This window comes from Alligator mississippiensis, chromosome 2 (genome assembly GCF_030867095.1).
Source record: "Alligator mississippiensis isolate rAllMis1 chromosome 2, rAllMis1, whole genome shotgun sequence".
Lineage (NCBI taxonomy): Eukaryota > Metazoa > Chordata > Crocodylia > Alligatoridae > Alligator > Alligator mississippiensis.
Window position 1 is genome coordinate 165,420,956 of NC_081825.1, and position 15,972 is coordinate 165,436,927.

Below are 15,972 nucleotides of genomic sequence, written 5' to 3' on the forward strand. Positions count from 1 at the left end.
CTGTGTAGCAGGGAGCTTGGTGCTCCTACTACTTTAAGGGAAGGCAGGTGCAGGAGAAGCAGTGGGAGCCACATGGAAGGGACTGGGCTTGCAGGACATAAGCCCAGGGCCTGAGCTTGGCAGGCAGTCTGACCTGGAAATCATGGAGAGAGTTGATCCTGAGCATAAGCGCTGGAGCAAGGCTCCTGATTAACACCTGAGCTGGGGTAGGCAAAAATTGGTGGTTTAGGGATTGAGACTGTATGGGCAGTGGAGGTATCAACTGGCCTGAGAGCAAGACCAGGGCCTGAGGGGCCAAGGCCAAGAGGCACGGCCACAGCTGCAGAGGGTCAGGGACCCATAGCTCATGAGGGGCAAGAACCGGGGTCAGGGATCCGTAGCTTGAGTGAGCAAGAAGCAGAGTCTGGGACCCATAGTCCAGGAGGAGTGAGAACTAAGGTCAGGGACCCGGAGCCCAGGAGGAGTGGAGTCTGTTGGAAGACAGAGGCCTGAGCCCAAGATGTGCAGAGAATGCAGGCCTAGGCCCAAGATGGGTTAAGGTTGGTATAAAGGCCTGAGCCCAGGAGGGGTCAGGATGGTTAAAGGCACCAGGGATAGAGTCTCCAACAGTGGCAGAGACCATTTCAGGTATGGAGACCCATACTGAACTTCTCAAGTGTGAAAAATAAGGTGGAAAATTTTGCAAATTTTTTCTTAGGATTTCTGGTATGGAATCTCCTATATAAAAACTGGCAAATAATTCTTACCCAAATATTTTAGGAGTTATGAAAATGTTGTTTAAGTATTGGTATGATGATGTTAAGGATGAGCTTCATCTTTTGTACATCTTTTATTTTGGGTCACTTCACTGATCAAGTTATTACAACAAATAATAATAGTCTCAGACATACCTCCAGGCCTTTCATGCCCTCCATCAGTATGTAAAAGCATTGAAATAGGCATTCCTACATGCTTAGATCTTCCAGCTACAAGAACATTTTTTCCAAATGTCTGTATTCCTTACAAGAAAAAAACAAAAAACATATTCAACTAGTTTGAGAAACCTAAAAAAATCTGTACATTTTAATTAGATCTGTCATCAGTCTCAAACACCAAGTAAGTTTTTACTTAAGGAAAGTTTCTCTCAAACGTTAAATTGGTGTATTAATTAACAGAACTATGAAATCACCATACTGTTGAAACTACTCTTTATTCTTTCCTATTGTAGAATAGGTTTATTCAAGAAAGGAGATTTTTGTCCATAAGTTTATCTTTTTTACAGCTTATCACTAATATTATTAATCTTTACAAATAATTAAGCCTCAATCGAGTTGTAGTATAGGTATTTGCTTTCAGTATTATAAAAAAGGTACATATTATATCAATCACCATAAAAATGTATTATAAACTAGAACAGAAGGTATGCACTCTATATAATAACTATTCTCTGTGCTCAATTTTTCACGTTTCCTTCTCACTGTTCTCTAAATATTCTTTTAACCATTTCTTCTGCAATCAATCAGATATAGAACCTAGCCTGTATCTTACCATATAATTTCCTTGACATTTATATATGCTTTCTCAGCATCATTAACCTTTCCCTCCCACCCCAAACATTTCAATAAAGATTAGTTTCCTACCTGTTCGTTTGATAATTTCCCAAACAGCAGCAGCTGTGGCAGGTATCACAGAAGGCTGATCTAAACAAAGTCGTCCGATGTTGATAACGTGAAATCCATCAACATCTTTTTCAGGAGCAACAGCATTGCAGACTGTTCTCTCATCTATGTGATCTGGAAGATTGTCATTTCAAAATTATGATTCTTCTCAGTTGTCAACCAAAGTGGGCTATCCCAATGCTTTAATTTCAAGGAATGCAAAAATCTAGAACTCTTGGTTCAGAAATTATACCTTTTATTACAACAAACTAGGAAATTGCAAAAAAAAAAAAAAATCCTGCAAGCTTTTGGGCTCAAACATCCTTCATCAGGCTCTGAGAAAATTAAAGATGGTAAAAAGTCCCCATAGGTAGGAAATAAACTTCATTTTTGCACAGAGGGAGCTGGAGATGGAAAATCTGTCCCCCTCCATCCAGGAGAGTGTCTCTGTGAGTTGTTGAGTTGCTCTTTGTTGTGTAGATCTGGTAGCATTCCTTCCCTGGAGTGTCAGATGGCAAGCAGGGAGGTTTAATAATCTTTCTTGTTGTTCTGAAATGAAGTTTAACATCCAAAATTGGCTAAAATTCAGCATCTTCCATGTTTCAGGGATATATTTGCTAGCCGTGTTGGTCTGATGCAAAAAGTAATGCAAAATATAGAACTCTTGGTTCAGAAATGATCCCTTTTATTAGACCAACTAGGAAATTACACAAAAATATACATTAGAAAAAGATTGTATTGTGCAATTTCCTAGTTGGTCTAATAAAAGGGATCATTTCTGAACCAAGAGTTCTAGATGTCTGCATTTCTTTTTGTCTCAGACCAACACAGCTACCAAATACATCCCTTATTTTCAATGAAAATTTCACAATTTTTATTCAATTGAGTAATTTGTAGGGTCACAAACTTGTATCCATTAAAACTAAACTGCATTTTTAAAGTTCTACTTAAAATGGACTTTTCTAAGCCAAATGCTGAAAGCTAAGTGATACCATTTTTGATGCTCACAGCATTGGGGCCTTATGGAAGATATTAAAAACATATATCAAACTGAGAATATTTACTGTTAGCAAAAACGAATATATAAGACAAGCAAATAGGACATTTTTCCCTGAAATTCTTCACAAATTTAAGTTACCATATGGAACAAAGACTTCATAGAAAAAAAATGTGTTCATCCAAGAAACAAAGGATATAGGGCCAGATATATTTGAAAAGAATTTGGACACCTAACTGCAATTAGATTAAAAACTCTTCAAATATACCCCAAGTTTTACTTTGGCCCCAGAACTTTTTCTTGCCCCCTCTGTAAAGACAGTGCTTACCAAAGCCCAGTTTCAGCCATAACAAGTATCACTGTAGGATACATATAATGGAAAGGAAGCAGTGCTTCCACATGTTCAATCTAATACCCAGTCTACAAGAAAACTGAAAAAACAAAAACAAAAAACAAATAAAGGAAGAGAAGGCTTAACAGCCTTCAATCCTGACTTTCAGTGCAAAATTTATTTTGCCCATGTGATAAGAGTAATAACCTTGACTTTTAGAACATGTGTGGAAAAATAATGTGGATTTATTTTCCATATTGGAAACAAAAAATAACAGAAATAAGGAGACATCAGAACTGTTGGACCTTAACAGGCAATTAGGAACCTATAATTAAGGTGTTTTAAAATAGTGAGAATCATATTAGACATCATTTGTTTTAACAGAAACATATACAATATACACATTAAAGTGTATATGAATATGGAGATAAAAGAGGCACTTTTATGTTTAACTTATCCAGAAAGGAATATCCCTCTTTGATTCCTAAAATGAAAGATTGATGGCAGTGTACTTTAGTAATACACCTTGTGAAAATTAAGATTTGAAGCACTGTCACACATCCGAGTTCCAGGGATGGCCATGATGCCCCTAGAAACTCCGTGACCATGCCCACTCTGCCCCTAGGGTGCCTTCTTATCTTTTTTGCCACGCCTTGTTGGAAATATAATGATAAGAAGGAGGCTGCCCTGATCTTATTGTAATGACCACCCCAGATTATGGTAATGGATTTGTGGGCCCATTGTGTAGGTCCATACATCCCCTACACCATGTCTCATGCCTTGTAGATATTCTGTCAGTCTTTCCTCTGGCCCCACTCCAATTTCTGGACCCCTCTGTCTCTCCTCCAGACCCACTCTAAGGTGTCAGCTCCTCTGTATTCTCCTGGCCACTCTCCATGCCCTTGGCCCCATCCAGTCCTGTGCTCTATTCCTGGCCCCTCTCTGGACCCACCTGGTCCCTGCTTTTCTCGGCCCCTCTCTGGGCCTCTGGACCTACATGATCCCCTGGACCCACATGGTCCCATTCTTCCCTGGGCCTTCACTGGGCCTCTGGACCCATATCAAGTGCTATGGTGTCAGGGTGTGCTCCCCTAGCCTTTTGCCTCTGCAGGGTCACGCACAAGGCAGTGGGAGCTGACACTTTCTGGCACCCTCATCTTCCCCTGGAGTGACCCATGTGTGGCATTTTATTGAGGCTGCCCCACCACAGGCAGCCCCACCACACTGACCAACTCCAGTAGGGTACAGTTTTAGGTCTTACCCAGGACTGGTCTTCTAGCCTACCTGCTCTTGCTTACCCTTCTCTGAGCTCTCTCTAGATATCCAGTGCCACTCCTGGGCTGCTAAACACAGGGTTCCTTGACCCTGGCTCCATCTCCTACTTTCCAAGTCCTTCATCTCTGGCCCAACTCACTCTCAGACCCAGCAGCCATTGTCATTCCAGAGCTGATCCCTTACTCTCTCACAGCTGTGGCCCTCACCATGGACCTTTGTGCCTTTCCTAGACCCTGGCCCCACCTCCAAGCCAGTCAAGACTTCAGGCTCTCCCTTCTCAATGGGTTCTCTCACCCTTTGGCCCCTCCTGGGTCCTGGACCCAGCATAGGCCAGTTGAGATTCTCAGGGTCTGTCCTCTGGCTGTCAGCCCCCTCATCTCTGTAGATCCACCTTCTCAGGCCCCTCCATGAGTCACTCTCCCTCTCCCCACAGGCCCAGACCCCTCCCTAGGTCTTGCTACAATAGTGCCTTTCTTCCCTGGGCACAACTGGACCCCTCAATAGCCCCCTGTACTCTGCCCCACTCATGGGGTACACCCAGACCCTCCACCAGGTCTCTCAGACACTCAGCCCTTCTCTCAGGGCTAACCTGGCCCGTCAATAGACCCACCAATACTCGGCCCCTCTCCCAACACTCACCTGGTCTCTCATTAGGCCCCTGTGCACTCGGCCTCTCTCTCTCCAGGCTTGTCTGGCCCCTCAACTGGTCCCAGGCACTCAGCCCCCTTCTCAGGGCTCTGGACCCCAGGAACCTCCTCCATCCCCTTAGTTCCTACCCAAGCCTCCAGATGTCCTATTCCTTGTTGGCACTTGGGAGCTGCAGCCTCACTGCTGGATGATATTCCTGCACTAGCCACCAAGATGTTACCACCATCCCTGCTCTCAGGGTCTGGCCTTATACCCTGTTTACACCCAGCCCTCGTCCAATCAGGATACTCCCTTACAATCAGATGGCTCCTTTGATCAGGCCTAGCCTCACCTGCCAGCCCCCAGGTCAGCTGACTCCCCAGTTAGCCCTAACCCCCACCAATCCCTGGCTCAATAGGCTGCCTGACCTCTTAAAATGGCAGGCACATCAAGTGCCCTGCCACAAGTATATTTGGAAAGAGCATATTCTTTTAAAAAGTAAGCAAGTATAATTCAAATCTAAGACAACTTTGATCAGATTTGACTTTAAAAAATATGAAACTTGGAGGGATCTGTTAAAACAGTCTTTAGAAAAATTGCTTATTTTCCCTAAGTTAGGCTTCATACAGATTTTACAGTTAATACTTTGGGGAGGGTTAGATGGGGTTAAAAATGGCCCATGATATAAGATGATGTACAAGGAGGGGCAGGCAGGATGGGGGGCTAGCAGGTGGGCATGGGGGGTGCTAGTGGAGTCTACAGGGAGGATGGGGAGGGTTGGCAGGATCAAAGAAGCTCTCCAATCCTGCTAAACTTCCCTGGACTCACCCAGCCCTCCTGTGATACTGCTAAATCACCTCCAATCCTGCAAACCGCTCCTGGGTTCAGGTTTAATGGAATTCACTAGTCCCGGGAGCTTGACTGGAGTAAGCTGGGGTGGAGGGAGATGCAGGGGATCAGGAGGGGCTGGCAGCTTGGTGGTGGGGTTCACAGAATAGGGGGAGCTGGTGGCTCTGTGGCAGGGGGTTTGGGGAGATCGGGGGGGGCTCTCTCCCCACTTGGACCAGGAACTATTCTTCCCGACTGTCTCCCACCCCAAGATGAACAATCTCCCTGCTGAATGAATCCCCTTGATTCCACCTGCCCCTCCCCGCAACCCTGACTTCCATTGGCTCCTGGCTTTGGCAAATGCCAATAAAGCCAGCCCTGGGAGCGACTTGCAGTATTGGGGTTTTGCGGGCTCAAGGTGTGGGGTGGGCCAAGCTGGATACTCCTTGGTAGGGGGGAGCATTTGTCTGTCTGGGGGTGGAGGGAGGAGCCAGAGGGCTAAAAATAGCCTGGTACCAGACTGGGAGTAGTAAAAGCGCAGCTCAGAGCTGGGGCTAGTGGTTGGGCTTTCCCAGCCTAGGGCTGCACGGGGGATGTGCACAGAATTTCGGTTAGATTGGTTTACTCATACCCATTCTAACTTAGCACACCTCCAAGGTACAGTTAAATTAGACTGGGTTGGCCATTTTTGACCAATCTAACTTTCCTCAAACTTCTGTACAGTTTGCACTTACATCAACTTAACAAGGAATCTAAGTGTAAGGTCCACACATGGATAAAGTAAGTTAGATCAGGTGGCCATTTTTAATGCAATCTAACTTCCTCCTAATCTCCCCAAATGTCTGTTTGTACCCTAAAAGTAGTCAAAGATAAACTGACTGATGCTTTGGTGGTTCTGCTTTCTTTCAATCCTGGAACAAGGCAATTTCTTATACAAAACAATTATTCACCACCAAGTTCCTACTTTCCTGCTTCTACTTTGCAGAGACAGATACTCTCTCTTTCATGTATAGACAAAGGAGCTCTTGCTCTACCCAGATTTCTTCACTCAAATATGTCTTACAAAATCCCAGGGTAGAGGAAAAAAGGAATGGCTCTGGAATGGAAAAGAGGCAAACTATCAGGGAGCAAGACTATATCATCATGGCAAAAGTAATGACTTCAAAAGACGCACAGAAGGAAACAAAATTATCCGAAAGGAAAGAGGACAATTCATAGAATCATAGAAAATTAGGGTTGGAAGGGACCTCAGGAGGTCATCTAGTCCAACTCCCTGCTCAAAGCAGGACCATCTCCAACATCATCATCCCAGCCAAGGCGTTGTCTAGCTGGGTCTAAAAACCTCCAAGGATAGAGATTCCATAACCACACTGGGTAACCTGGTCCAGTGTTTTACTACCCTCATAATGAGAATGTTCTTGCTAACATCTAACCCAAACTTCCCTTACTGCCACTTGAGACAATTGCTCCTTGTTCTGTCATCTGCCACCACTGAGAACAGTCTAGCTCCATACGCTTTCAAACCATCCTTCAGGTACTTGAAGACTATTATTAAATCCCCTCTCAGTCTTCTCTTTTCTAGACTAAGTAAGCACAATTTCCTCAGCCTTTCCTCACAAGTCATGTGCCCCAGCCCCCTCACCATTTTTTGTTGCCCTCCTCTGGACCCTCTCCAACTTGTTCATAGCCTTTTTGTAGTGAAGGGCCAAAAACTGGACACAGTACTCCAGATGCGGCCTCACCAGTGCTGAATAGAGGAAAATAATCAGTTCCCTTGATCTGCTGGCAACACTCCTACCAATACAGCCCAGCATGCCATTAGCCTTCCTGGAAACAAGGGCACACTGTTGGCTCATACTCAGCTTATTATGCACTGTAACCCCCAGGTGCTTTTCTGCAGAGCTGCTGCCCAGCCAATCAGACCCCAGCCTGCATGGGATTCTTCTGTCCTAAGTGCAGGACTTTGCATTTGTCCTTATTGGATCTCATGAGATTTTTTTTGGTCCAATCCTCCAATTTGTCTAGGTTACTTTGAATCCTAACCCTACCCACCAGCGTATCTACTACTCCACCCAGCCTGGTGTCATCTGTAAACTTGCTGAGGGTGTACTCTATGCCATTTTCCAGGTCACTGATGAAGATACTGAACAAAACTGGCCCCAGCAACAATCCCTGGGGCACTCCACGTGATACCGGCTGCCAACTAGATATTGAGTCATTGACTACTACCCTCTAAGCCCGATGCTCCAGGCAGTTTTCTAACTCCCTCAGCACCCTTTGAAAGTTAAATAACCCTGACTCACAAAAATGATTACTTTAGAGCAGTGGTTCTCAACCAGGGTGCCAAGGCATTCTGGGATGCCTTGAAATCCTTTCAAGAGTGCCATGGGATGCCACATAATGTTAGTACTGTTAGGTCTGCAAACATTATTCATAAAATAAAGCCAGAAATTTCAGATAGAAATCCATTGTTTCGGTCTTTGCGAGTTCTTTGCAGCAGAAAAATTGCTCTATTATTTTTCTGAAGTAAAAAAAGTTGTAAAAACTGGGTTCATCTACACGTGCATGCAAAGCCATGGGGGGGGGGGGAGATCGGGGTTACCACCCCAGGCCCTGTGCTTTAGGGGGCCCCGTGGAGCTGGGGAGAGCAGCCACGGCAACTCTAAGCCACCGCCACCGGATTCCCGTGCAGCCACTTGCTTCCCCCCATCCCCCCGCCGCCAATGCACCACTGCCAATGGCGGTGGCAGCTTCTTCAGGTTCAGGGCACATGGGATCGGGGTGGGGTCCCACATGGGCTGATTTGCCCTGGGCCCCACACCCTGCTTGGGTCGGCTCTGCTGCATCCCATTATGCAGTGGGTACTGTGCAGTCATTTAATATTTGCTTTAGTAAGTACTAAAAAACTGTGAAATACCCACTCCTACTAAGCAGTCCCAGTGGCGCATGGGTTGTTTTTGACCCTACTGCACAGCAGCAACGAGATATTGCACTGTAATTCGCTGCTACTGTGCAGCAGCAGCAGTGTCACAGTTAGTGTCTGCTGATGCTACATTGCTGTAGCTTGTCACTGTAGTGGCATAGCATCTAGTGTAAATGTGCCCACTAAGAGCTAGCATTTTCAAAGGGTGCCAAAAGTCTATCCAGGGGTGCCTTGAATATAAAAAAGTTAAGATCTACTGCTTTAAAGTATCATATTCCCCTCCAGAAAGGTCATCTCAAAGCCATCTTCTTCTTCTATGTTATCCAAATGCTGTACTACAGCCAAATTAGGTGGCTGCTTAAAAGAATATAATGAAAAATATCTGATATAAACAACAATTACTCATCATGTTTCTCCATTTCAACTTCCAGGTTCTTCTCTTGCCCTTAAAGGATAATTTAAGTGAATTTTGTAAATTAAGGAACTTCCACCTCTCTTTCTTCAAAGCACATTTATTGTGGAACATTGGCATAAGCAAACATAGAAAGTGTTCTTAAAATGACAAAATTGCACAGTATTCAACAAGTTATATTTGAAACCTCTTAGAGAAACACCATCCCACCATACGTTTAAATGGAAAGGGCTTGCACATATAACTCCAGTATATAGCTTTTAGTGTTTCCTTATTTACACACTATTTAGGCAACCAAATAAATAAAATATATAGCAGAAGGAAACCCTGTAGCCAGACCCCACACTGAAAAGTTAGAGAGAGTCAGAGGACAATTAATTAGAAATAAGGTATTCATGTATGAAATTGCTGTTGGAAGCTAACCCAGTTTAAACTGGGGTTAAACTGGTCTAAGTGCATCACCATCACTGATTTAACTAGACTGGCTAAAATAAAATTAGATGAACCACTACAACTCTGCTAATATAGAGTAGCATAAGAATATAACAAGTGCCATACTGGGTCAAACAAATGATCCAGCTAGCCAAGTATCCTGTCTGCAGCAATGACAAGCAGTAGATGCCTTAGGGACAGTATATGAATGGTGCATATCTAAAGTGTTCCATTTCCTGTCATACCCTCCATGGGATCAACTTTCATTAGTTTGGGAATGTCAGAAGATACAACCCCAAAATACAGTTACTGTAGTTATAACATAAAACATGACTGGTCTGCAAACTTAGTGCAGTGGCTTAAGCCTAGCGGCCTGATATCTACACTGAAAAAAAATACTACCGCAAGTAACAACCAATAACATACTGGTTGACAATCTTAGAAGAATAGCCAAGGACCAAACAGGAAAGGAGAGTCAACTCCTGGAGGTGGTCTCTCCAAATCAGTGCAGAGGCAAACTGGTCAGGCTATGGAGTGGGGTGGGAAACTGTACAGGCTATTACCTATGCTATTCCTGTTTTGAGTCTACACAGAGGACATTGGAACAGAAGCTGTCAGTGTGGCGCACTCTCACCAGCAGTAAATTCACAGGAAATTTTTAACAGTCCCTTAACACCTTGAATCTGTAAGTATTCTGGCTTCTAGTGTTACAAACAAAGCAATATCTCTTGTATTACAGGTGAGCACATACCAAACAATCCTAAAAGTAAATCATCATTCAGTTTATCAGATTTTTCCTCCTTGCTTATATTATAGTGCCATCTTGTGGCCATTTTACTTTATTCACTGAAGGCTGCAGAAATGATGGACTGTTATGACTAACAATACCACTCCAACACTACCATGACTATTATGGACTAAAACTAATATTTTGTACTGTTATTACTTTCCAGTCACAGAACAAAGCATTCTACAAACACTAAGCCTCTAAACACCCCTGCTCTGTATAGGAAATATGATTTATGTCCCTTTTACAGATGGGGAAAGGATGGCAGAGAGCAAGACTCACAATGATCTGGCACACAGTTGTGTTTTTGTATTATAATTTGTATTATAGTAACCCCTAGAAGCCCCAGTCATGAATCAGAGCCTTATTGTGCTACGCACTCTCTGCACATAAACCAAAAAGACAGTGTTTGCCCTTAAGAGCTTACCATCCTGGAATATGAAGAAACAACAGGTCAATACAACCAAAAGCTGGGGAAAATCTGTGGAGACCAGACCTATTAGGTCTTTACAAGGACTTAGATGTCTAAGTTTGACTCTATACCACCTTGTTCAAGTCCCTGAAAATCCATTAATGCATTCAACAAGGACAAGTGCAAAGTCCTGCGCCGAGGAGGGAGCAATCCCCTGCACCAGTGCAGGTGGGGGGCGACGGGCTGGGCAGCAGCTCTGCAGAAAGGACCTAGGGGGATGGGGGACAAGACGCTGAACAGGAGCCGGAAGTGTGCCCGTGGTGCCGAGAAGGCGACCGGCATCCTGGGCTGCATTGGGAGGAGCGTTGCCAGCAGATCGAGGGCAGTGATTCTCTCCACCTCTATTCAGCACTGGGGAGGCCACATCTGGAGTCCTGTGTCCAGCTGTGGCCCCCCATTGCAGAAGGGATGTGGACACGGAGAGAGTCCAGCGGAGGGTAACAAAAGTGGTTGTGGGGCTAGGGGACAGGACTGGTGAGGAGAGGCTGAGGGAACTGGGCTGATTGAGTCTGGAGAAGAGAAGACTGAGGGGGAATGAATAGCAGTCTTCACCTCCCTGCAGGGGGGCTGTGAAGAGTATGGAGCTGGGCTGGTCTCAGTGGGGGCAGATGACAAGGCCAGGAGCAATGGGCTCAGGCTGCAGCAAGGGAAGTTGAGGTTGGATATTAGGAAAAGCATTCTCGTGAGGAGGGCGGTGAAGCACTGGGACAGGCTCCCCAGAGAGGTGGTGGCATTGCCATCGTGGTGGTGTTGAAGACCTGGCTAAGACCAAGCCTTGGCTGGGATGAAGAGCCACGTGCATGATCAGAGGTCAGGGAAGCAGACCCTACGATGACAGGCTGACCACCAGTATCTGGGGGAACGTTTGTTCACCAGAGCGCCCCAAGGGATGATGACTAGCTCGAATGGTCATAAACTACTACAAGACCGTTTCAGGCTGGACATAAGGAAGAATTTCTTTACTGTCCGAGCCCCCAAGGTCTGGAACAGCCTGCCACCGGAGGTGGTTCAAGCGCCTACATTGAACACCTTCAAGAGCAAACTGGATGCTTATCTTGCTGGGATCCTATGAACCCGGCTGACTTCCTGCCCTTTGGGCAGGGGGCTGGACTCGATGATCTTCCGAGGTCCCTTCCAGCCCTAATGTCTATGAAATCTATGAAATCTACTTCCATAACACATTGTCATCTTACCCTTATGTCTGAGTAACAAAAAAGCATTGAGGAGGAAGATGCCACACCCACCTCTTCTATTAAGTTTTTCAGGGACTTGGGCAGGTTGGAAAAGGATTGCACTTCCATACTTAACCAGGCAAAATTTTTAGGAAAGACTTAATGATAATACAGGAGAGGCTCTGGGGATTTTTGCACAGATCTCATATCATGCAAAGGAATGGCAGGGGGGAAAAGCATGAAGGCATCTGAAGGAAAATCAAAGTAATGAGAGACACATTCTGGCCTGATCGATAGAATGCGAGTTCTAGGGTCAACTATTGGATAGCATATAAGACATAATAAACAGGACAGAGATATTTCATAAAGTGAAGACAAACAGTTTGATGAGGTGAAGAACAAGGAATTCAGGAAGAAAAGCAGTAGGAATGCTTTGCACAGCAATAAGCCAAGAATTTTTTTCTTTGTGGCAGTGTTTTGAATACATTTAACACATTTAGAGGAGGATGACTTTTATCAAGGCTGGAAAAAATATGTTGTAAGAGTCAAGATGTGAGATGTTTGGATGAGAATGTTAATAATGGTCTAGACAGAGGAAAAGTTGAAAGTTGGAGCTGTTCAGAAACAAAAAAGTTTATACCTGGCTTGGATAGGGGGGCCTGACAAAAAGGCAGAATTCAAGATGATTCTAAAATAATGTACCTGGGTGACAGGTAGGGGGCAGCTTTCTCCATGACAATAAAAATGTAGGTTTGTAAAGAGGTATTTGGGGAAGAAAGATTAAAAGCCTCAATTTATCCCAGTGATTCTCAACCGGAGTGCCATGGTTGAGAACACAATATATTGACAGTACTATTTTGTAGTATAGAAGTACTGTAAACAACATGAAGAAAAACTAGATGGAATCTCAAAGTTTCCTGTTATCTGTGCTTTGGATGAACAACTTAAGCTTCAATACAAAAAAATTACTATTATTTAATTTGTGAGCTGTGAAACAAAGCCATCCAGATTACATGATAGGCGCAAGCATCATGTTAGCCATCCTATTACAAACCTCACTTTCCTCAAATGAGTCATCTCCCAAGAACCTGTTATGCTATGAGCTTGTACATAAAATATGTTTACAGTTTTTTTCCCCTTAATATTGTTAAAATTTGCATATAAAATGTAATTGCTTACCTGGCAGAGGTAGTTGGACTAATATACCACTAACTTTTGAATCCTTGTTTAACTGGAGAGTCAAATCTAAAAGTTCTTCCTGAGAAATGTCTTCAGGCTTCAGAATTATCTCACTATGAATACCTGATAGAAAGAAAGTCAAACAAAAGACACTTTGTGCTTTCCTGCTTTTCCTAAGTTGAGCTAAGCTTTTTGAGGTGAAATTCTCAAATGTGATAAAGATTTGTTTTCAATGGACGTGAATGCTTTTTAAAAGTCCACCTTTTTCAACAGTTTGCACATATAAATAATTTGTAATCTTACAAATGAATTCAGAGGAAATTAACTATCTCACTTCAATACATCTTAAAAATTAAAGAAAACAAATGTTTACAAAAACAAGATATGCACTATTTTTCACAGGAATATACACCTGAAGATTCTGAGTAAACCTCTAGGCCAGGGACAGACATTACACATAAACTGGTTTAAGTGATCCGAAAGTGGTTTAAACCTGTAACAAAATAAATGTTCATTGCACATAAACCGGTTTAAAAATGGATGAAACCAGTTTGAGATAAACCTAGTTGAATGTAGTATCAGAATTAACTGATTTGGCTCAAACCAATTTATGCATTGTCCGTCCCAGACTCTTTCCTGGTTGGTGGGGCGCTCTGCTCCAGCCGAGCCAAGCTGGCCCTGCCCCTCATCTCCCCAGCCCAAGCAAGAGCAGGAAAGGGTGGAGGTCTGGCCAGAGAGGGGTTTAATTCCCCCCTCCCTGTGCCACCAGCAGGGACTGGAGCCGGGTCTGCCTGGCACTCCCCCCTTGCTCCCTGCCCAGAATAGGCCCCCAGCTGTCCCCTCCACTGGAGGGAGGAGGAATAACCCCTTCCTTGCGTGATTGTGCCTCTCCGCCCTCCAACTTTGGTGTCTGGCTGGCCGTGAGCCCCACCCCCCACCCCCTCCCACCTGGTGTGCTGCGGTGCTTTTTTATTTAGGTAAATGTGCCTTGGGGCGAAAAAGGTTGGGAAACACTGCATTAGAGCATCATAGCAAAAGCCATGCTAACATGCTAATGCCCAGTATAATTAGTCTACTACACATTAGTATCACTTAAAAGACGTGCACTGGTGCTACTGTGCAGTAGCACCAATTACTGCGCATTAAGTTACTAAGCTTAATGCACAGTAATTATGGCACATTAATGCACATGTAGATGTGCTTACTGATTTATGAATTCCCCTCCCTCAAATTCTAGGACCTGAAAAAGTAAACTCTTACATTTATTTTAAATGTGAAAATAAATAAATCCTAGAGTGGCTTGCAAGGATAAATAGTAATTGAAAAGTGAAATGACTTCCATTTGTCTGCCTGTATTCATCTGACCTTTTCAAAGCATGCAAATATTGGACTGCCAGAAATCATCATATACAAAGTTGAGAAGCCATAAGCGTTTCAGTTTGTGCTGGCCCCTTAAATACTAATCTCTGAGGAAACAGAAAGTATTTTTTTTCTAACAGTTTTTTTTAAATAAACAAGATTTATTCTTTGAATGCCAAGGCTACACTTGTCCCTAATGTTCATATAATATGAAAAATTTACTTTGTTTGCATTTTGACTGATATTTTTGCAGCACAATATACTTCTACATTTTATAGAAGTCATGCATGTTGAAGGAACAAATTATGCAATATAAAGCTAAGATGTACTATATATTTTAACAGGATAACATCTTGTGCTTAATATCAAACTACTACTGTACGGTTCAGATAAATACATACCTACATATGCAGCAGCTTTTATCTTATTTTTTACATATGTATGACTGGCTGGGTTGTCTCCTACTAAAATGACAGTGAGATGAGGTCTCTTGTTCCCAAGGGATATCCATGATTCTACATCCCTTCGAACTTCCTTATGGACTTGTTTAGCAAGCTTAGCTCCTGAGATAACAGTTGCTTCATCACTATATAGAAAGTGAAAGATTAGAAACCACAACAGTTGTTAAATCTAAAATTGCATAATCAGAATATTTAAAATATTGTTTTTTCATTGACCACAATAGATATCAATCTACTTCATTCAAGTATCAGAAGCACTTCTAACCCTTAAAGATATGGAAAATTCCTAGCATACACGTAACAGTAGCTCAGGTCAGCTTGGCACTGTCACCCCAACTTCTATGCACTGCAAAATGGCCCTGTCTGGTGAATTTCTGGAAAAACATGTGATTGTGGGTAAAACCAGAAACCCTTCTTTTCTACATTCTCCTAAGTTTATCCAGAGTAAGGAATGACCCTGCCCCAGATTTTGTTCAAGGTTATTTTAACTATCCACACCACTCTTAGATCTAGATGTTGCCATTTCTTTGCTTTCTTGAAGACTAGTTGAAATAAGCCTGTGTTTGACAATTCCAACTCAGGCTTGGTACAGATAAAACATGAATCCAGGGCAGTCCACCTGCAGCACAAGTGCAATAGAGGGCATGGGCAGTCCCTGCGTGAGGCACATGGAAGGTAATGTATGGAGTCAAAAGTAGAGCAGCTTATTGGGGAGGGGAAGGGAATTGGGGAGGCACTCAAAGAAAGAAGGGGATTTAATTTGTGGCATGTCTGCTAAAAAGGTTGGCTCCAATTGACATAAGAGATGCTATTTCACAGGATGAAGCAACTCAGGAAACTGACATCTAACAAGCATTGAGTCTGTTCCACATACAAAAAATAATTACTTCATGAAAGTTTTTCTTGATTTATAAAGCTTATAATGTTGATGCATTAACAGCTGACAGCTGTCATCAGTTCTTAAAATATGCTAAATTATGAAGTTGAGGTTATAGGTAGTATTAGCAATGCTAGAAGAAAATTGTTGCCACTCTATTCAAACTTCTTATAAGCTAATTTGTTTATCACTAACAGACTTTT

General features: G+C 43.3%; 1 protein-coding gene across 5 annotated transcripts in view; it reads right to left on the reverse strand.

The window, feature by feature from the left end:
• MTHFD2L (methylenetetrahydrofolate dehydrogenase (NADP+ dependent) 2 like) overlaps window positions 1–15,972 on the reverse strand; it is a 67,128-nt gene that overhangs the window by 37,201 nt on the left and 13,955 nt on the right. For all 5 annotated transcript variants that reach the window (XR_009459954.1, XM_014611560.3, XM_019493540.2 and 2 more), the window contains exons 2-5: window positions 14,833–15,017; window positions 13,073–13,195; window positions 1,620–1,772; window positions 891–998 (exon numbers count right to left, since the gene is read on the reverse strand). Coding sequence is in view for 4 of the 5 variants with exons in the window: in XM_014611560.3 (XP_014467046.1) it covers window positions 891–998; window positions 1,620–1,772; window positions 13,073–13,195; window positions 14,833–15,017 (569 nt within the window). In the remaining variant the exon portion in view is untranslated. The remainder of the gene's footprint in view (window positions 1–890; window positions 999–1,619; window positions 1,773–13,072; window positions 13,196–14,832; window positions 15,018–15,972) is intronic.